Source organism: Salvelinus namaycush, chromosome 1 (genome assembly GCF_016432855.1).
Source record: "Salvelinus namaycush isolate Seneca chromosome 1, SaNama_1.0, whole genome shotgun sequence".
Lineage (NCBI taxonomy): Eukaryota > Metazoa > Chordata > Actinopteri > Salmoniformes > Salmonidae > Salvelinus > Salvelinus namaycush.
In genome coordinates, this window is record NC_052307.1 from 33,686,299 (window position 1) to 33,708,254 (window position 21,956).

Below are 21,956 nucleotides of genomic sequence, written 5' to 3' on the forward strand. Positions count from 1 at the left end.
TCACAGAATCGAGCCTTTACATATTAATAATTATCCTACATTATTTTTGTAAAACATGACTGGTGTTTAGCCTATAAAAATATAAACGCAACATGCTTCAAATTCAAAGATTTACTGAGTTACAGTTCATATGAGGAAATCAGTCAATTGAAATACATTTAATTAAGTCCTAATCTATGAATTTCACATAACTGGGAATACAGATATGCAAAAAACTATTTGCCTCACAAATTGAGATGGTTTGGGATGAGTCGGACCGCAGAGTGAAGGAAAAGCAGCCAACAAGTGATCAGCATATGTGGGAACTCCTTCAAGACTGTTGGAAAAGCATTCCAGGTGAAGCTGGTTGAGAGAATGCCAAGCTTGTGCAAAGCTGTCATCAAGGCAAAGGGTGGCTATTTGAAGAATCTCAAATGTAAAATATATTTTGATTTGTTTAACACTTTTTTGGTTAGCACATGATTCCATATGTGTTGTTTCATAGTTTTGATGTCTTCATTATTATTCTACAATGTAGAAAATAGTAAAAATAAAAACCCTTGAATGAGTAGGTGTTCTAAAACTTTTGACTGTGTGTGTCAAATCAAGTTTTATTGGTCACATACATATGGTTAGCAGATGTTAATGCGAGAGTAGAGAAATGCTTGTGCTTCTAGTTCCGACAGTGCAGTAATATCTAACAAGTACTCTAACAAATTCACAACGACTACTTTATGCACAAATGTAAGGGATGAATATGTACATGTAAATATATGGATAAGCGATGGCCGTGTGGCATAGGCAAGATACAGTAGATGATATAGAATGCAGTATATACATATGAGATGAGTAATGTAGGATATGTAGACATTATTAAAGTATACACGGCTGTGACTATAATTGAAGAGAATTCTCTTGGTAGAGAATGCAGTTGGCATTTGATTGTAAGGAATTCTAGGTCAGGTGAACAAAAGGACTTGAGTTTCTGTATGCTGTCATGATCACACCATAAGGCATACACCCCCGCCCTTCTTCTTACCAGAGAGTTGTTGCGCGAAGAAACCGGGTGGCTGTACCGACGCTGACAACATATCCCGAGTGAGCCATGTTTCCGTGAAACAGAGAATGTTACAATCTCTGTCTCTCTGAAATGTAACTCGTGCCATAATTTTGTCCACCTTATTGTCTAGAGAGTGGATATTGGTGAGTAATATGCTCGGAAGTGGTGTATGACGTGCTCACCTTCTGAGTCTGAGCAGTAGGCCGCTCCGTCTGCCTATCCTGCGGCGACCGCGTTGTTTTTGGATCGGCCTCTGGGATCAGATCCCATGTCCAGGGTGGAGGTCCGAACAGAGGATCATGCGTGCGTATGTATATGTAATGACAAAGTATGTGGACACCTGTTCATCGAACATCTCATTCCAAAATCATGGACATTAATACGGAGTTGGTACACCTTTTCTGCTAGAACAGCCTCCACTCTTCTGGGAAGGCTTTCCACTAGATGTTGGAACATTGCTGTGGGGACTTCCATTCAGCCACGAGCATTAGTGAGGTTGGGCAATTAGGCCTGCCTCGCAGTTGGCGGTCCAATTCACCCCAAAGGTGTTCGGTGGGGTTGAGGTCAGGGTTCTGTGCAGGCCAGTCAAGTTCTTCTACACCGATCTCGACAAACCATTTCTGTATGGACCTCGCTTTGTGCACGGGGGCATTGTCATGCTGAAAGAGGAAAGGGCCTTCCCCATGCTGTTGGAAGTACAGTACTGTATTTTGTAGCATTAAGGGGCATAGCCCGAGCCATGAAAAACAGCGCCCAGACTATTATTCTTCCTCCACCAAACTTTACAGTTGGCACTATGCATTCGGGCAGGTAGCGTTCTCCTGGCATCCACCTAACCCAGATTTGTCTGTCGGACTGCCAGATGACGAAGTGTGATTCATCACTCCAGAGAATGCGTTTCCACTGCTCAAGAGTCCAATGGCGGCCATCTTTACACCGCTCCAACCGACACTTGGCATTGCGCATGGTGATCTTAGGCTTGTGTGCGGCTGCTCGGCCATGGAAACCCGTTTCATAAAGCTCCCGATGAACAGTTCTTGTGCTGACGTTGCTTCCAGAGGCAGTTTGGAACTTGGTAGTGAGTGTTGCAACCGAGGACAGAAGATTTTTACATGCTAAGCGCTTCAGCACTCGGCGGTCCTGTTCTTTGACCCTGTGTGGCCTACCACTTTGCAGCAGAGCCGTTGTTTCCACTTCACAACAGCAGCCCTTACAGTTTACCGGGGCAGCTCTAGCAGGGAAGAAATTTGACGAACTGAGGTGGTGTCCTATGACGGTGCCACGTTGAAAGTCACTGAGCTCTTCAGTAAGCAACAGGTGTCAGCAACAGGTGTACCTGAAATTGCCGACTCTACTAATTTGAAGCCACATTTGTCCACATACACACACACACACACACACAGACACATTCTATACAAAAGTATGTGTAATTAAGTGTCATTATTGCTAAAATATACCATAAGGTAAGGCTTAGCTCTTGCAGATAATTTTTTTTCAAGAATGGGTTATTTTAACATTTTTCAGGCGCCTCCCTCATGTCCGCATAGGTCTGTACATGACAGACTGTAGCCAAAGGCTATCACCTACACTTCGACATTTACGCTCGTTCTTTATGTACATTTACATACACTTGTGTTTTTCTTAACAGAATAGCTACTGTTTCGGGGTTTTCAAATCAATTTAATTGGCTATTTTGGTTAGTGGCCTTGGTGCCCTAGCAGATTGGGCCTAAAAACGGCCTAAAATCACAAAATTCCAGGCCTGGTCATCAGCCTCCCTCCACCACTGGCTATCCCCCTGGGCTCTGTGTAGCTGCCCTGCGAGAGGGAGAGTTTGTGTGTATCTGTCTATGTATGTTTGTGTGTGTCTCAGAAACAGGTTCATGGGTGGCTCTCCTCTCCTCCTGCTCCATGCTAAAAGATTTATGGTGCCCCAGAAGTGAATGTCAAGATGGCGTGCTACAGAATAAGCATCGGAACACAACAGGGCCTTTAGTGGTGCTCACGCCGCAGAGCTGATCTGGAAATGATATGGGAATCCAGTTGAGTGGAACAAAGACCTCTGGGTAGTGTAGTAACTATCACCTCTGGGCTCGTATCAAGCGTCTCAGTTGGCGTGCTGATCTAGGATCAGGTCCCCGTGATCAGGTCCCCGTCCCCGTTCCAATCTAAAAGGCAAAACTGTTCCTAGATCATCAGTTATAACCTGAGAGTATAGGCAGGTTTTCATCATCATCATAGCCTTTAATGGTCATCTGTTAGGTCACAACGTCATCACCAGGGAATAGTCTGCTGCCTCTGCCATTCACTTAATCTGACGGACAAATTCTGTATTCATTTTCTGTCTGAGTGAACTGTAACTGCTGTTTCTGTGGCACATTGACAGTTATCTGAATGTGGACACGCAGCGATTACTGCCCCCCCCCCCCCTCCCCCTCATGTCTGGTACAATGGAGCTGTTTTGTGATTGTCTCTTTCTGTGTCCCTCTCCTTCCTCTCTCCAACCCCCCCCTTCCTCTCCTGCCCCACCCCCCCGTCTGACTCCCGTTTATCTATATATCTCACTCTGTCCGTCTCTCTCTCTCAGCCTGTGGCAGAGCCCATCCCTATCTGCAGCTTCTGCCTGGGGACCAAGGAGTCGAACCGCGACAAGAAGCCAGAGGAGCTCATCTCCTGTGCAGACTGTGGCAACAGCGGTGAGTAGCACTGTGGCAGCACGGTTTATATATGCTGGGACGTCAATGAAGCGCTGCCTGCTACTTCCCCCCCCCCCCCCCCCCCCCCTGCCTGCACCTTGGATTTATGTCTCGGGTTTCATTTGAATACTATGTCAGATGTAGTTTTTGATTCGTCGAACTAGGCTAAACGTGTGTTTCGACAGGCTGTTCTGTTAGATGTTTGAGTCTTTCAGTTTGTCGTCATGGTTGCGCTGGATCTATACGGCTTTCGGAGTGGTGTTTTGATCTTGTGTAGCTGTCAGGCTTGTGAGTGTTTCCACGTTGTTGATCTGTGTCCCCTAGGCCACCCGTCCTGTCTGAAGTTCTCACCGGAGCTCACGGTACGAGTCAAAGCTCTGTGGTGGCAGTGCATCGAATGCAAGACCTGCAGCAACTGTCAGGATCAAGGCAAAAACGCGGTGAGTGCTTGTTGTGCTTCGGCTCAGTACGTCGGTACTCGGATCGTTTTTTGTGTTTTTCAACTGACTGAGAACTAATTTAGACGGCTGCTACAGATGGTTCTCTCTCTTCTGAACGTCCAAGTACACTACAGGACTGGTTGAAGGCAAATGGTGGAAATGTAAGTTCAGCGTAAACATGATGTGCAGGGAGTGACCATATATTTACTGTGTGTGTGTGGGTAGGAGAACATGTTGTTCTGTGACTCCTGTGACCGGGGCTTCCACATGGAGTGCTGTGACCCCCCACTGATGCGGATGCCAAAAGGTAAACCCCGTCCTCTCTCCCACCCCTGACCCGTCTAACGTACCCAATAAAACCCACTTAAACATACACAGTCCCTGGAAAGACCTGCGCCTCTCTGCAGTAAATGGATCCACTGTACATCTGAACGACTATGGCCACGAGGTAATTGGTAACGAATGACAGAGCTCAGAAGGACCACAAACCCATTTTCCGGCAGTGTAATGAAACATATCCATTTTTTTTTCTTCTGTTCTCATGCTGCTGGTACTGTGTGGCCGGTGCATGTCATAGAATAGTAGTAGTAGTACCGAAGAGGTTTAATGCCAGCTAATCTAATACACAATGTTCTGATCGGTTCTGCTCTGCTCTCCCACCAGGCATGTGGATCTGTCAGATGTGTCAGCCCAGGAAAAAGGGCAGAAAGCTCTTACATGAAAAGGCGGCACAAATCAAACGGCGCTACAACGCACCACTGGGACGACCCAAGAACAGGTTGGTAACGTGACGGAGAGGGCGGCTGCACTGTCCGGGAGCCAGCAGCTCGGGCACGGCGTGTCGCTGGACCCGTGAAACACAGCAGGCCACTTCAGATCGGCTCCGCTACAGTTTCACTGGCCGGAGCAGACCATTTCCCATGACCACAAACTGTTTTTAATGACAGGGTCTAATAGCTACAAAAAAAAAGTTGGCTGTGTTTCATGCTGGAAATGAAGCTTTGTCGGAGCATAAGAATCTAAATATGAAACTCACCGATTGACGTTTTAATGTCGGGAGTGAAGGACCGAGCCTTACTCATTTGTAGACACTATTCGATCATTGGAAACATGAATGCCAATCTGTACAAGTGATCATTAGTTTAGTTGTTACGTTTTGGCTGTGTTCAGTGGCTCTTGTCGCTTCCAAATGACCAGGCCTTAGTTTGTATAGTGTGTTGCTTTTTCCTGCTGCGTCTCTGACCAATCCTATCTCCCGTTGCAGACCATGCCGGCCATTCAAGAAGCTGCGTGGGCCAGGTGGGCGTGGCCGGCGGAAGGGGGACCGTCGCTCGCAGTGCTCCTCCCCGCGCTCGTCGTCCAGCTCGTCCTGCGAGGGTTACCCTGGCGACGATCGGCTGCTGTTCTCCCTGCGAGAGGACTCGTCGGAGCAGGGCGGCCTGCGCTTCAACAGGAAGACCAAGGGACTGATTGATGCCCTCACCAAGTTCTTCACGCCCTCGCCAGACGGACGCAAGGCCCGGCACGAGGTGGACTACTCCCAGCAGTACCGCATCCGTAAGAAGGCAATACGTAAGGGAGAGGGCGACGACAGGACAGGTGAGGAGGGTAGGCTGGAATAATGCGTTGAATACTGAGGGTGAAGGAGAGGCTGTCGTGGCTTTATTTGTGTCAGTCAAACGCCGAACTTGCTTACTCTCCAGACGTTTGTCCACACACCTCACGGCCCAACGCCTCTCCCCCTGTTTGACCTCGATAGTTTGTGTGTGTACTGATATATGTAGGCTACGCGTGGCATTTTTTAAAATTGACATAGTTCTGTCCTTGAGCTGTTCTTGTCTATTAATGTTCTGTATTATGTCGTGTTTGGTGTGGACCCTAGAAAGAGTAGCTGCTGCTTTCGCAACAGCTAATGGGGATCCTAATAAAATCCCAAATAGCATTTACAAGTTCCAGCACTTTGTGTCTGTCAGAACCTTAAAACATGACTGTTCTGTTCCCTTTCTGTAAGTGTCCCGCCGACTGTTTCTTCCCTCCACAGACAATCAGGACAGTAGTGACTGGCGCGAGGATGAGGACAAGCTGCCAGGACATGAGAACCTGACCGAGAAAGACGTGGAACTCTTCAGACGCATCCAGGAGCTGGCACTACAGGTAACCACAGACGGAGAAGGAAAGAAAGTGTGTCTGTGTGTGTCTCTCTCTCTCCGTCTCTTTCTTTGTGTGTGTGTCTGTCTCTGTGTCTCTGTCTCTGTCTCTCTCTCTCTCTGTTTCTGTCTCTGTCTCTGTGTGTGTGTCTCTCGCTCTCTGTGTGTGTGAGAGTGAGAGATCAGCTGCCCTCCATATCTCTCTATCAGTGTCTATTCCGTTGCGATTCCTCACTGGCACAGACGCCGCAGAGCTTCAGAGCGTTGCTGTACATCACAGGAGAAACTCTCAATGCCAACGTTGTTTTATTCCTCTCCTGACTTTCCTCTAGTCTTGGTCGGTAGGAGAATAGGAGAGGCAGGTGAAAGGTAGAGGTGCACGCTCAGCGATTAAAATTTCCACTTTTTTATTTTATAATTGATGGCTTCCCTTTTTGTGTTGTGGTTTGTTTACAAATAGTGTAGACTAGACGCATTCTGGTACTGCTCGCTTTTGTCTTAGAGTGGATCCTCTCTCCCCTGTCATGGCAGTCAGTGAAAAAGACCTGACACTGTAGGCATGGGTGAGGGGCCTCTCTGTGTGTGTGGAAGCGTGTGGTTACCAGAGTGTCAACAGAACCCAGTGGCAGATGCCTAGAGAGTTTCCACTCAAGACAGACCAGAGAGCTAATAATAATCCTATGAGCAGCACAGGAGACCAGTTTGTTTCTATTTTACTGTGCCTGTGTGCCTTCTTTTTAGCATGTGTGTATGCGTCTTTCTGTCACTAAGTGTGTGTGTATGCTTGTGTTTGAGTGCCAGTGCGTGTCAGGCAAACACAACCACACGCTGTGCTGGGTTAGGCAGGGGGCAGTCAGAAAGCCCAGTAATCCCTGGTGTGTAATCTTTGTCTGCTCCATGCTCTTCTTAATCCCCTGTTGGAAAACCTGGCCTTCGCTTGATGCTGTAGCTCCAAAACTAAACCCTCCTCTCTCTCTCTCTCACTCTGTGTGTGTCTGTCTCTTTTTTTCTTTGGTCTGTATTTTTTTGCCTTTTGCAGAAAGTTGGGGTGACCGGCCCTCCAGATCCCCAAATGCGTTGCCCGTCTGTCATCGAGTTCGGCAAGTTTGAGATCCAGACTTGGTACTCTTCTCCGTACCCGCAAGAGTACAGCAGGTAACGAACGACACGACCCACGCTGCTTTTCCCCACACACGCTCCACTCTGAGTCAGTCCACTGTTAGTTGGCGCTCATGTAACGGGATGTCTCACCCTTTCCCCCTCAATCTTCTCCCTCCTCTGCCTGGCCCAGGCTGCCTAAGCTCTACCTGTGTGAGTTCTGCCTGCGTTACGTCAAGAGTCGCAGCATCCTCTTCCAGCACATGAGGAAGTGCGCCTGGTTCCACCCTCCAGCCGACGAGATCTACAGGAAGGACGACGTCTCCGTGTTCGAGGTGAGACAGAAAGAGGGATACAAGATGGAGGCGGGGGGGGGGGGAGACCGAGGTCACCTCCTCCGCCACAAAACCACCCTGCTCCTTCTATGTCCTCTGCCAAGAGTGGCAGTGTCACACAGGCGTTTGTCAAAGACTCTCGTTCCCCCACTGAGGCGTCAACTGTTCCCAAAACCACCTTGTTATAATATTGACCCACAACACAGTGCACCTATGTGAAGCTACCGTACCTAGATTGTTGTTTAGTACAACTACTACTAGTCGTTTTGTTGTACCTGGAGCCGGGACTGCTTGTGCTAAAACTATCACTTCGGAACCAACTACCGTGGTGTCAGCTAATCCGTCTGAGTTACTGATCAGCGACATCCAAGGTGCAGAATGTTAAGAACCGCTGTACCAGTACATACTGCAGGCCTCTAATTGAGGGCCAGTCAGTCTATGGCCGTCCGTCGGTCTTGTAGGATAGCGTCTGCAGTTTCGCTACCTCTCCAGCCTGCCTCGTCCACTCCTGTCCTCACTCAGCAGCAGAGTAGAATAGCTGGGACGTCTGGCTGCCTGCCAGGGAGCCCCTCGCTCGCCCAGCCTGGGACACCAGAGATGCCATGGCTCACATCGTTGCCATCATTGTCTGAGGCTATAAAAGCAATCGACTCCCCTCCCGTATCCCATGAGTGTCTGTCTCATAGTTACTGACGTTGCGGTTCGGAAAGGGGCTGAATGGTGCGGTCAAGACTGGTGGGGTCAAGACTGGTGGTTGCTGTCTGTGCTCATGATGTGCAAATCAAATTCCCTTCGGGGCAATATAGGTTTTCATTCATGTTGTGTGTGTGATCTCAGGTGGATGGGAACTTGAGCACAATCTACTGTCAGAACCTGTGTCTGTTGGCCAAGCTGTTCCTGGACCACAAGACGCTGTACTACGACGTGGAGCCCTTCCTCTTTTACGTTCTCACACAGAACGACAGCAAGGGCTGCCACCTGGTGGGCTATTTCTCCAAGGTATGTCTAACCACCAAATAAATGCATATATATACGTTCCGTCAATTCTTTTGTGGCACTGAGCAAATTTTAGGTCTTGTGAGCGGAAACTTTTTTGTGCAACTTTCCGGCGCGCGTTTACAGTGAACACTGAGGCTGTACCCTTACAGTTTTAGACAGTAGCCAATAGGCTACAGTGGCTATTTGAGCGTAATGTAGGCCTATCAGAGTGGCCTACCAATAAAACCAAAGGAGCAAATCCCATAACATTTTCACAGGGAAATACTGTAGTTATTGATTTCTCCATGTAGCCTATATGTGGTGTTCAATGCAGGCCTACATTGCATGAGACTTAAAAAATATATATATATTATGAAGGGCTTGACATTGAGGTATGATTGTTTTCTTGGTCTGCAACACCATGGGTCAAATAAGTGACTGTAAATTGCATTTTATTGAATGACGCAAGAAACTGTAATTGTTACCATACAGAGAATTAGACAATGTAATCTACCCTTTGCCTATTGGCTTAATTGCATATTCAAGCCTGTCTCAAAATACAACACTGCCCCTTTAATTAAGACAAGCTTTTTTTGTTGTTGGCCTGACTGGCTTTTCATTAGACGGCTTGACATGTGGCTTACACGTTTTGTGCTCTTGTAGGAAGCAGTAACTCCCCATTGCTGACCTATACTTATCTATAACTGGGCTTTATAACGCGCTGACTTGCAAAGAATATCAACAATTGTGCACGCGCGCTGCTCTGATCTGAAAAGCGTATTCGCATGTGGGTGCTTGAAAGACCTCTCGTGGGCTAGCCCCCGTCAATAGAATTCTACTCCGTGCGCTCTGGCTCTGCCTAAAATAAAATCCGACTTCATTTTGCAAAGTTAGGTTTGGTTTTGTTGCATTGAAAAGGGGCTGATATATAATGTTGATTCGATCACAGAAAAATTTATGATTTATGTAGCGCAAACTAATGGGGCGAACTCAATCTCCTGCGTCTCTGCGCGGCAGTCCTGGAGGAAGTGCACGTCCGTGTACGCAGCTCAGAGGGAACGATGTACATTAGGAAACACAACAAGGTGAACCCAAAAGTTGCCTTAAGTACAGCTCTAGGACTAGCTTACCATCCCAAAATCCTAACCTTAACCGTTCCGAGTGGAAAAGTCAAAACTGTCTGTAGATCACTGTCTAGGTACACCTTCGTTTTACTCTGGTGAATCCCTCAGTGTGCAGAGCAACGACCACGGCTGCTTTGACGCTTTCTCTGTCTCCCCCATGTCTGTATGGATGTTAATGCTTATTAACATAGACTGCCTGCCAAAACACAGCAATTATCTTACTGCACACACACACACACAGACACTATTGCGCTGCTCCCAGGACATCACCGCAGCGCTGCACCACCTCATACTGGAGCAGAGAGGGGAGCGGTGAGATACGCACACAGTCAAAATTAGGATGCCGTCACAAATTCAACGACAATGTGTCTTCAGGTCGGTGTCTACACCAGGGCTCTCCAACCCTGTTCCCGGAGAGCCACCCTCCTGTAGGTTTTTTGCTCCAACCCAATGTAACTGACCTGATTTTTCAGTTTATCAACCAGCTAATTATTAGAATCAGCTGTGCTAGATTAGTGATAACCAATTGGACGGTAGCTCTCCGGGGAACGGGGTTGGAGAGCCCTGGTCTAGACGCACCTTCCTTCTACTCCGGTGAATCCCTCTGTATGCAGAGAAACCACCGCTGCTTTGATGCTGTCTCACCCCTGTCTGTCTGTACGGATGCAGGTGCTCCTGGAATCGGCCAAAACACAGCAATTATCTTACCACACTCTCACACACAAGACTCCTACTGTATGTACTAGCACAGGCTTGCTCAGAGTGTGTTTCCATGCCTACTCTCTACCTCTCTCTCTCCTCCAGGAGAAACACTGTCAACAGAAGTACAACGTGTCCTGCATCATGATTCTTCCCCAGTACCAGCGCAAGGGCTACGGCCGCTTCCTCATCGACTTCAGTAAGGAGCTCCGCTCAGGCTCTCAGCTAGGCTTTTACCTCCGCTCCCCAGACCTCTCTGATGCCGAACCAGTGGTTCTAAGCTGCTGTAGAGTTCTTGGTCAATGCCATCGGAATAGCAGTCAATCCCATTCAATTGAACTAGCAACATGTTGGAATCTGACTCAAAGTGCCTGTAATGAATAACGTCCGGTCCAATTCCTTGTTGAGCTGAATAATCGAAACCGCATTGGCCCCTTCCTACTCTGCTTAGCTGGTTGAATTGGACGGTTTAAAAGGTGGTGGTTGTTCTGAGGAAAAGCTGGACCACTATCATGTAGTAACAGGGCAAGTAGTGGTAGAAAGGGTAGCATGAATTTATTTTACACGGTCGGACTGAATCGTACACACCAATAGTCATAGACTGAAATATCCGTCAAATGTAAATGCACCTCGTGACGCCGACTGGTTTTTAAAATGAACTTTGTTCTCCGCCCGCTCCCGTCTCTCCTCTCCCCTCCAGGCTACCTGCTGTCCAAGCGGGAGGGCCAGCCCGGCTCCCCAGAGAAGCCCCTGTCAGACCTGGGACGGCTGTCCTACACGGCCTACTGGCGCAGCGTGGTGCTGGAGTGTCTCCATGAGGTCCGCGACCGCCAGCTCACCATCCGACGCCTCAGCAAGATCACGGGCATCTGCCCCCAGGACATCACCGCCACGCTGCACCACCTCAACATGCTGGAGCAGAGAGGGGAGAGGTGAGACATGCGCGCGCACCATCAGAGGCGTAACCACGATGCCGTCACAAATTCAACGACTCGCTGACTACCAAGGCCATTTGAAAGCTGACGAGACTATTCTACTGCATGGAACACGTGTCTGTTTGGGAGTTGTTATTTGTTTCGAGTGGTTCTCCCCTCCTTGTGGGGTTTTACCCATCTGTCTGAACAACACCTTGACCTCCCCTGTCTCTGTCCCCCTGTCCTGTAGGCTAGTCCTGGTGCGTAAGGAGAAGCTGGTGTCCACCCACATGGTTCGTCTCACCGCCAGGCCCCGGCTGCTAGAGGTGGACCCTGACTCTCTCCGCTGGACCCCCGTCATCGTCACCAACACTGTGGTATCAGAGGAGGAGGAGGAGGAGGAGGAAGAGAGGGAGGAGGACACCTGCAAGGAGGTGAGGATAATGATGCTTCAGGTTCTAAAAAATGTTTTGATGGAAGACATTACAACAATGACTTGTGTGTATTAGGGTGGTAAATTATGGAGTTAATTTGATATTTTGAAACAGATCAAGCCTAGCCACAAGGTGTCTCCGTTCTCCTGGCTCATCCGAGGAGGAGAGGAAGAAGAGGAGAGGAAGTGCTTCCCGGGGTTCCCCGCTAGCCAAAGCTCTCCGGCCTCCTCCCCAGTCCGCTGCCCTTTGCCCATCCCCGACCACCGCCCCCCTCCCCCCGCCAACGGAGAGCGCCGGGGCAGGGGCCGCCCTCCCAAGAACTGGCCCTGGGGCAAGGTGAAGGATGGGCCGCGGGCCGAGAGGCGGCCGGGCCCGGGACGACCCCCAAAGATCCGGGTGGAAGTGCAGGATGATGAGGAGGAGGAGAAGGAGGAGGAAGACGACGACAGGACTGAGGGCACTAAAGCCAGCACCACCTTCGGCAGCAGCCCACCTTCCCTCTTCTCCTCAGACAGGCAGCAGGCGGATTCTACAGGCACCATCAGGTCCCTAGAGATGCTTGGCAGGCAATCTGTTGTCCCACCCCCACGCAGCAGAGGGCGACCTCCCAGGAAGACGAGGGGCCCCGAGCGCAGGCTGAGTGAGGGGCCCGGGGAGGCCTTTCCCCAGTTGCCCCTGTCACCCAGGCTCAGCGACCCGTCGCCGGTCAGACGGAGCTGCTTCAGTGAAAGCAGCGAGGAAGAGGATGGCGACGATGACGTGGAGACGGGGGATCACTCCCCACCCATCCTCACAAAGCCCACCCTGGGGCTCAAATGCAAGGTGAATGGAAATTACTGGATCTGCTGAACTGCTTGATATAGGTCACTCCAAATGATAAGAACGTTGTAACCTCGAAAGAAACATTAGTGACGACCTCTTCCAAAATAAGAGATTCACACTTTCTGCTTGCAACGTTTTACTGTTTTCAAAAGCTTTTCCATGTCTCCCCAGAAACCGTTGAGGAAGAGGCGCATGCGTCAGCGCAGCCACAGCCACGCCCACAGCAGCGTGGTGACCGAGACCATCTCCGAGACCACCGAGGTGCTAGATGAGCCCTTCGTGGACTCTGACTCTGAGAGGCCAATGCCCCGGCTGGAGGAGGAGACCCCCCTGAGGCGCTACCCCCCGGGCCGCTCCGCCCTCCGACACACGGACCCTACGGCCAAGCGGGGCCGACGAGCCAACCTCACAGAGTCTGAGGAGGACGGTGAGTCCACAGGATCCACAGGGCTAACAGAGCAGTTATTTATGTCGCAAGGTATAGGTGTACAGTAGCTAGGCATTGATATAGAGTACTTGCTTGAGTAGATCTGTATGTGTAACAATGGATCTCTCTCCCCCTCTGTTCTCGTATAGAACCCACTCCTGTTCTGAAGTCAGTTGCCTCCCTACGGAACCCAGAGCCCACGGGCTCCGCAGACACCTCGGCGGCCAACCCAGAGTCCCCCGTCAAGAAGAAAAAAGGCTGGCCCAAGGGCAAGCCCCGCAAGCCCCTGCACTTGAGGAAATGGCCGGGCGGACCACCTGGCAGCGGGGCCAACCAGAACGCGGGGGACCCTCTGCCCCCCAAGATCAAGATGAAGCCGGGCCGCAAGCCCCAGAGCTGGTACCTACAGCGGGCCCAGGAGGAGGCCAAGAGGCAGGAGGCAGAGAGACCGAGGCTGGGTCTGGGAGGGGGGCAGCAGCTAGACAAGCCCCACCAGCAGCTAGAGGACCGTGCCTGCAAGAGGTCCTCCAGAGCTGCAGCTACCGACAACGACAAATGCAAAGACTCTGATGAAGAGGACGACTATCCCCCCAAGCCCGTGGAGCAGAAGATCCCCAAGAGGCGGGGGCGACCGCCCAAAAACCCATCCCCGCTACAACAACCCATCCCTAAGCCGCTCCCTGTCTCGGAGCCAGAGGAGGAGGAGGAGGAGACAGAGAGGGGCTGGGTAGAGGACAAACCGAGCCATCCACCGCCCCGCTCCCTGCTGTCTTCTACCGGAGGCCCCAGTGCCCCCCAGCCCAGTAGGCCAGACAAGAACAGAGACATGGCTGACAGGGAGGATGAGGAAGACGAGGAGAGGGAGGATGAGGAGTGTGCGAGCCTGGGCAGCAGCAGTAGGAGGACCGTGGCAATGCCAGGCTCGGGGAGCAGACGCAGCGACGACCATGATGCAGACGACGAAGGAGACGGACACCTGGAGGACAAGAGCAAGAAGAGGAAGGCCCAGGACTCTGAGGAGGAGGAAGAGCCTACCTCCCCCGCCTGCTCTCCGCCCGTCAAAGAGGAACCCCAGGGCGGGGAAGGTTTTTTAGACATGCAGGGAAGCGTGCAGGCCAGAGACTCCTATGTCAGCAAGCAAGAGGAGGAGGACGAAGAGGAGGACGACGAAGAGGCGGAGGAGGAGGTGAAGTGCCGGCCGCTGGACGCAGCACAGGACGAGAGGAGGCGGCGGCGAGAGGCGGAGGAGTCAGCAGCGGCAGCTGCGGCGGTGGAGACCGTGACAGCCATCTCAGTCCCCTCCGAGCCACTAGAGCTGCAGCCGCTGCACCCCGAGGACAAGGCTGTCACGGTGCTGATGGAGCCCCAGCACCCACACCCCCACCAGCACCCCGACTCCTTCAAGGAGGAGCTGACCCACCACCACGGGTCCCATCACGGCCAGCACCACCACAACAACGAGCTGGACCTGGAGACGGTGCAGGCGGTCCAGTCTCTGACCCAGGGAGAGGCCCAGGACGAGGAGCCAGAGAGCCACGGGGTATCCCACGGAGCCTACCAGGACTGTGAAGAGACGCTGGCCGCCTGCCGCACCCTGCAGAGCTACAGCCACGCCGGGGAGGCCGAGGAGGAGGCTACCCACCTGGCCCTGGTGGAGGAGTGTGGAGCCTCCCAACACAGCAGCCCCCTGCCCCATACCATAACCCCCTTACCCAGCCAGTCAGTCCGCTCCGTCAACAGCCCAGCAGGCGTGACCCCAGGAGGGGTGATGGAGTCTGGGCTGGGGCAGCAGAGAGAGGGCACGCCAGGCCCTACTGGGGGAACAGGGGGAGGGGTGTACACCCAGATCACCCCTGAGCACCCCAGCTCTCTGTCAGCCCCGTCCCAGCAGAACATGGAGACCAGTCCCTTGATGGACGTGCCGTCGGTGTCGGACCACTCCCAGCAGGTGGTGGACAGTGGATTCAGTGACCTGGGCAGCATCGAGAGCACCACAGAGAACTATGACAATCCCAGCAGCTACGATTCCACCATGGGCAGCGGGGGAGGGAACAACAGCGGTAACCATGCGGTCGCCTCTTCCTCGTCGTCGGCGGGCTCTTCCTCTAACTCGGCCACGCCCTCCTCACAGGGAAACAGCTGCTCCTTTGTCCCGGCGCCCGGCCTCACGTCTCCCAGCGGCGCCGTGACATCACAGCTCGCCATGGGCAGCTGCAGCCTCATCCAACAGACCGGGCCAGGGCCCAATAATGGTCCGGGAGCCAACATGGGTGGCAACAACAGTGTGTCCCAGCCTCCGCTGCCACCCCGTCCGCCGTCTGCCAACACCCACCAAGGCATCAAGTCTCCTCAGAGCTTTGTGAACGAGAGGCCGCCCAGCGCCAGCCAGCAGTCCCAGAAAAAAGTGCAGCAGCCCCCTCAGCAGCAGCAGGGTCCCAACCCCCAACCCTCGGCCCCTCCAAACCCCCACCCGCCACAGCAGCAGCAGCCCCTGTCCCAGTGCAGTATGGGGAACGGCTTTGGCTCCACGCCAATGATCATGGAGATCCCTGAGAGTGCCTCCCAGGGTGGGGGCCGCAGCCTGTACGAGCGGATGGGCCAGGACTTTGGTGCAGGGGGTTACCCCCAGCCCTCGGCCACGTTCAGCCTGGCTAAGCTGCAGCAGCTTACCAACACCATCATGGACCCCCACGCCATGCCCTACTCGCACTCGGCCTCCGTCACGTCATACGCCACCAGTGTTTCTCTGTCTAACCCCGGTCTGGCCCAGCTCTCCCCCTCCCCACACCCTCCCTTAACCCAGGGCCAGGCCACCATGAGCCCCCCTCCACAAATGAGCTCTGGCTCCATGAACCTGGGCTCCCTGCAGCTGCAGTGCAACATGCCCACCGGCAACATCGGCCTGCCTCCCCCGCCCCACACCCAGAGGCTGCAGGGCCAGATGGCCACAGTGAAGGGCCACATCGCCATCCGCTCCAAGGCCCAGCTGGCCCCTGCTCCCTCCCCGCACCAGCAGCAGCTGTACGGCCGCAGCTCTGGGTCCGTGGCCATGCAGGGCTCGCCCCGTACCCTGGCCGTGCAGCGCAGTATGATGCCCAACCTCATGCCCACGCCGGCCGGTTACAACACCATGAACATGAACCAGCTGAACGCCATGTCGGCCGGCTACCGCATGCCACAGCCTATGATGAACAGCGGTTACCACGGGAACCCCCCTTACATGAACCAGCCCGCCCAGTATCCCATGCAAATGCAGATGGGCATGATGGGGGGGCAGGGGTACCCGCAGCAGCCTATGCAGCCCAATCACCACGGCAACATGATGTACACGGGCCCCACCCACCACAGCTACGCCGGCGTCCCCAAACAGTCGCCTTACATGAGCAGATGAGTAGAGAACCCCACAGCAGCGCCGCAGCTCTCAAGAGATGGGGGGGGGGGACACTCTCCGACCTGGCACTCTGATGTAGGGAGGGACTCTGCTGTCGCCTCTCTTTACTGTATTACTTGGTGTTGAATCCACCCTCTCCAAAGCCAGAGTGAGCATAAAGGGAGAGCGAGGGGAGACTATTTTCAATGTTTTGTATGTGTAATTTTGTTCTATTCAGTTGGATTCATCCCCCACCCCCAAGCTGGCTGTGTAGTGAGTATGCTGGCTGTGTAGGGAGTATGCTGGCTGTGTAGGGAGTATGCTGGCACGATACATAACGTGTAACTGAACCTCTGGTACTGTCTGGCAGACTGCACTAGTCTAGTCAGACCTACACGACACGCTCCTCTCTGGCACAGTTTCTACGCTAACGGAAGGCTCCCCTCCACTGTTTACTGGGAGGAGAGTGGAGGAGGAGGAGGAAGAAGATGGGCTGAAACATGGACTTTGGAGGACCTTACATTGTCAAAACTGAGAGGTTAACTAAATATATTAAACCATGCACACAATATTGTAATTGACATAGGAAGCCTTAACTTGGAAAAAAGAGACTGATTATAATTGTAGATGGACTTTTCTTTCAATATATTTGAATACTTTCATTGTTTTTATTTTGACAACCGTTGAAAACAACTCGCGTGCAGTTCAACCTCTCTATGCTTTGGTCTTGAAGTATGGCATACTGAAATGGTGGTACTCCATCTAGCTCCGACACACACACACACACACACACACTCTCTCGCACAGACACACACACGCGCGCACAACCCTTGCCACTTGGTGAGCCGGGGCACTTCAGTCTCACAGTTGAGATTCATGGGTCCTCAGTGTCACAACAGTGTCAGGAGTCTGTCTTCCTGGTAGGAGGGTGTGTATCAGGAGAGGGATCACTGTCCAGAAATAGGTAAACCAGTAGTCTTCTTGGGCACCACCCAGGATGCTGTAGCTGTGTGTTCTGGAATGTTTAGATGTAAATATTCTGCTACTTCCTGTCGATTCACAGTCCAGCATTGTCAGTCAGCGAGCCAGCTAGTCTCCCCTCAGTGGCAGGCAGAAGACATTGCAGCACTTACATTTTTTGGGGGGTCACACTCTACAGAAGGCTATTATTAGGCCTTTTTACCCAGTTGATGGTGTATGTCTGTCGTCCCCATGCAGTTTACCTTCCAGGGAAAGAGATATGAAGTCTGCCAGGTGGAGTAACTCACTGCTTTAAGGAAAACCAGCTGTTGGAAATTAGCTGAGCCACTTCATTAAGTGTTAGTAACCCACAAGCAGAGGTCAAGGCATCCTCTCTGAACACTGTTTTCTGTTAAAACGAGTTCATCTGTGCAAGTCTGCAGTGCACTTCCAATGACTAGTAGAGATGTCTGCGCTCTATGGACCATCGGCATACGGAGAGGTGGCCAATGCCAAATACTGTGCATTGTGTACACCTTGCCCCCCCCACACACATAGACATCTGGATGGTCACTGTGTTAGGATGGGACGGGTGGTGGAGGAATTGACCCAGTTGTCTCAATGTTTCAGTATTCAAAGTCAAAATGAGGATACTTTTCTTAGACCTGACGTTTTCATATATTATTTGTGTTTTTTTATTTTCTCTGAATTTTATCAGACTGGGCAGCTTTCTTTTATGACACAAGCTGACTCTTTTTGACTTTAGAAAACCTATTGTAGAGAATGTTTTTTCTATAATATAAAAAAGAAAAATTCTGACATTGGTACTGTCATTTTTTTCACTTCTGTTTCAGGAAAAAACTACATTTTTTAGCTCGACTCTTGAGGTAATATTATTAAGAAATTCAAGACAAAAAAAATTAACACTCACTTTTAGTGAATTTAAGATGCCTTTTAACCTCTCCATTCCATCTCATCTCTAGAGTTTTCTATCTTTGTGTAGTATATTAATGCTATTTTAAAACAAAAGGAAAAAACATATCTGAAGGCCACTTAGCCGTTCTTTTGTTTTTCGATTTTTTTTGTGTGTGTGTGTGTGTATAGGACGACTTCCTTGCGTTTTAAGAGGCATGTAAAAATGAGCTCAGTATATTTGTCTGTTTATATCGCTTCCCTTTTTGTATCCTTTGTAATTGTACATGGTGCATTGTGAGCTAAGAGAGTACAAGATAGAGGTGGAGCTGGCTGGGTGCATAGCGATGGTTGATAGCGCCCTGCTGCCTCTGTCTCTCTACTTTGTCCCTGTATGTATTTCCATTTGTTTGTTTTTCTTAGCAAGTACTTTCAAAGAACTCTGTACATTTTAACATAAAACAAAAATAAATTATGTTGAGCCATGTATGTTGTCATGTTATTTTATCTATTGTTCGGACTTTTAATAATTGCTGCTCCTTGGCAGTGATTTTCTCACTTTAACCAGAAATTCTTATTTGTGCTTCTTTGCTAATAGAAACATTGCTATGTGAAGCTGGCTCATATATACTGAACAAAAATATAAACGCAACATACAACAATTTCAATGATTTTACTGAGTTACAGTTCATATAAGGATATCAGTCAATTGAAAAATTCATTAGGCCCTAATCTATGAATGACTGGGCCAATCAGAATTAGTTTTATTACAGACAGAAATACTCCAAATGTCCAGTTGGCTGGTCTCAGACAATCCTGCAGGTGAAGAAGCCGGATGTGGAAGTCCTGGGCTGGCGTGGTTATGTGTGGTCGGACGTACTTCCAAATTCTCTAAAATGACGTTGGAGGTGGTTTAATGTCAGGGTTGAGAAGTAACGGATTACAAAAAAACGGTAACTGATCCGTTACTTTACCAGCAAGTCAGGATGTGGCCCAGAAGTTAATTGACAGCATGCCAGGGCGGATTGCAGAGGTCTTGAAAAAGAAGGATCAACACTGCAAATATGGACTCTTTGCATCAACTTCATGTAATTGTCAATAAATGCCTTTGACACTTATGAAATGCTTGTAATTATACTTCAGTATTCCATAGTAACATCTGACAAAAATATCTAAAGACACTGAAGCAGCAAACTTTGGAAATTAATATTTGTGTCATTCTCAAAACTTTTGGCCACGACTGTAGTCTACGGCGATACAGATATCACTTATTATTTATATCTACATAGCGCATTGATGTGAATCACACTGCTGCTCTCATTAAGCTATTTGCGCCTTACGGATTGTGGTTGTGCATGGCTGTTCACAAATCTAAATGTGTATTTGAACCCAATAATGGTTGAATTCAAGAAGTTTAAGCTGCCTATCAATCATTGTTTTTTAAACCAGTGGACATTCAGTGAAAAATGCGCTCTTCCAACAGCTGTACAGTGCGGATCCCAGCCTATGGAATAAAAGTGGGGCTTTTATTGCTCAATCTAATTCATGCTGATTTAAAAAAAATATATATCAATAGGCCTAATAAACACATGCTCAAACTCGCACACTTTAAGATAGACTTAAAGGGGAAATCTGTAGTTGCTACATCCATTTTTGGAATTATAAATGATATATTAATGTAAAGATATAATTTAATCATATTATATGTAGTAGAAATTGATGGGTTAGAAGAAGCCTACATAACCAACCCATAAAGTAAAATTTAACATTAATATGTCCAGCTATGTAAACTTTAACACTGATTTATCCTGCAATAGATGATGTTCAATTGGTAACATACATTTTTGTCTTCTTCTAATGCCTCTTAAGGGGAAAGTCATCTAAAAGTAACTGAATGTAATCAGATTACGTTACTGAGTTTGGGTAATCAAAAAGTTGAGTTACTGATTACAATTTTGGACAGATAACTAACGGATTACATTTAGAAAGTAACCTACCCAACTCTGTTTATGGTAGAGAAATTAACATTAAATTCTCTGGCAACAGCTCTGGTGGACATTCCTGCAGTCAGCATGCCTATTGCACGCTCCTTCAAAACTTGACATCTGTGGCATTGTGTTGTGTGAAAAAACTGCACATTTTAGAGTGGCCTTTTATTGTCCCCAGCACAATGTGCAGCTGTGTAATGATCATGCTGTTTAATCATCTTCCTGATATGCCACACCTGTCTTGGAGAGACTACAGAAAGATAGGGACGGTGTTGATCCATCTGGTTTGTTTAAGAGACATCTGGATACTGTGTATCAGGATTTTGTGGCCATTTACACAGATGGTTCAAAAGATCCAAGGACAGGAAGTACTGGGTCAGCATTTGTAGTGCAGGAATGTGGGGTGGAAGTCAGGACATGTATTATAGATCATCTGGCTGTATATACAGTGGAGCTGATGGCCACACTGTTGGCCTTGCAGTGGGTGGAGGAAGTCCAGCCAGTAGTTATTTGCTCTGATTCATGTGCAGTGTTAATGAGTCTCCAGTCCTTTCGGTCACGTAGCAGACAAGACCTGCTTTGTGAGGTGCTACAAGCCCATGGCAGGATTAGACAGATGGGTATACAGATCAGATTTACTTGGGTTCCAGCCCATGGGGGGATGGAGAGGAACGAGGCAGTTGATGTACTGGCTAAACAAGCACTTAGAAGTGGCGATGTTGATGTTGTAGTTTCAATGAGCAAGGCAGAGGCAAAAAGCCTGATATGGACAGTGATGTTGCAGAGATGGCAGGAGCAGTGGAATAGAGATGCTAATGCAGGCATTTATTTCAAGTACAGAGGCAAGTTGGGGAGGCTATTTTTACAAGATTAAGGGTGGGACACAGCCAGTTGAATAAGTCCTTAAATGTGATAGGAAATCATCCAACAGGAAAGTGAGTATTGCCAGGAAACCGAGACCTTGGAGCATGTATTACTACAGTGTGGGCAGTAATAGAGAGAAAGAGAGAGGCTGAGATCTAGTATGAGGGAGAAGGAGATACAGGAAATTAGTATAAAGAGTATATTGAGTAGAACGTCATTAGACATAGTCTCAAATATTTTTGTATCTGGGGCTGGCAGGTAGGATTTTGTGGCACAGTGGTCTAAGGCACTGCATCTCAGTGCTAGAGGCGTCACTACAGACATCCTGGTTCAAATCCAGGCTGTATCATAACTGGCCGTGGTTGGGAGTCCCATAGGGTGGCGATAAACACCACTGAAGAAGAACCCACACCTGTCAGGTGGATGTATTATCTTGGCAAAGGAGAAATGCTCACTAACAGGGATGTAAATAAATTTGTGCACAACATTTGAGAGAAATAAGCTTTTTTGTGTATATGAAACATTTCTGGGATCTTTTATTTCAGCTCATGTAACATGGGACCAACACTTTACATATTAGGCTCCCGAGTGGTGCAGTGATCTAAGACACTGCATCTCAGTGCAAGAGGCATCATTGCAGTACCTGCTTTGAATCCAGGCTGCATCACATCCGGGCGTGACTGGGAGTCCCATAGGGCGGCGCACAATTG

At 49.7% G+C, this 21,956-nt stretch overlaps 1 protein-coding gene across 2 annotated transcripts in view; it reads left to right on the forward strand.

Annotated features, from left to right (window-relative positions):
* Positions 1–18,881, forward strand: part of LOC120037448 (histone acetyltransferase KAT6A-like) — a 32,085-nt gene extending 13,204 nt beyond the window's left edge. The window contains exons 3-17 of one of the 2 annotated variants that reach the window (XM_038983522.1): positions 3,626–3,734; positions 4,059–4,174; positions 4,400–4,481; positions 4,838–4,952; positions 5,439–5,773; positions 6,186–6,328; positions 7,361–7,476; positions 7,613–7,754; positions 8,592–8,753; positions 10,661–10,754; positions 11,256–11,487; positions 11,720–11,903; positions 12,018–12,725; positions 12,897–13,152; positions 13,302–18,881. In XM_038983522.1, the coding sequence (XP_038839450.1) occupies positions 3,626–3,734; positions 4,059–4,174; positions 4,400–4,481; positions 4,838–4,952; positions 5,439–5,773; positions 6,186–6,328; positions 7,361–7,476; positions 7,613–7,754; positions 8,592–8,753; positions 10,661–10,754; positions 11,256–11,487; positions 11,720–11,903; positions 12,018–12,725; positions 12,897–13,152; positions 13,302–16,543 (6,036 nt within the window). In that variant the 3' untranslated portion in view covers positions 16,544–18,881. The remainder of the gene's footprint in view (positions 1–3,625; positions 3,735–4,058; positions 4,175–4,399; positions 4,482–4,837; positions 4,953–5,438; positions 5,774–6,185; positions 6,329–7,360; positions 7,477–7,612; positions 7,755–8,591; positions 8,754–10,660; positions 10,755–11,255; positions 11,488–11,719; positions 11,904–12,017; positions 12,726–12,896; positions 13,153–13,301) is intronic. The other variant, XM_038983581.1, reaches the window with a different exon arrangement.
* The last annotated feature ends 3,075 nt before the right edge of the window (positions 18,882–21,956 follow it).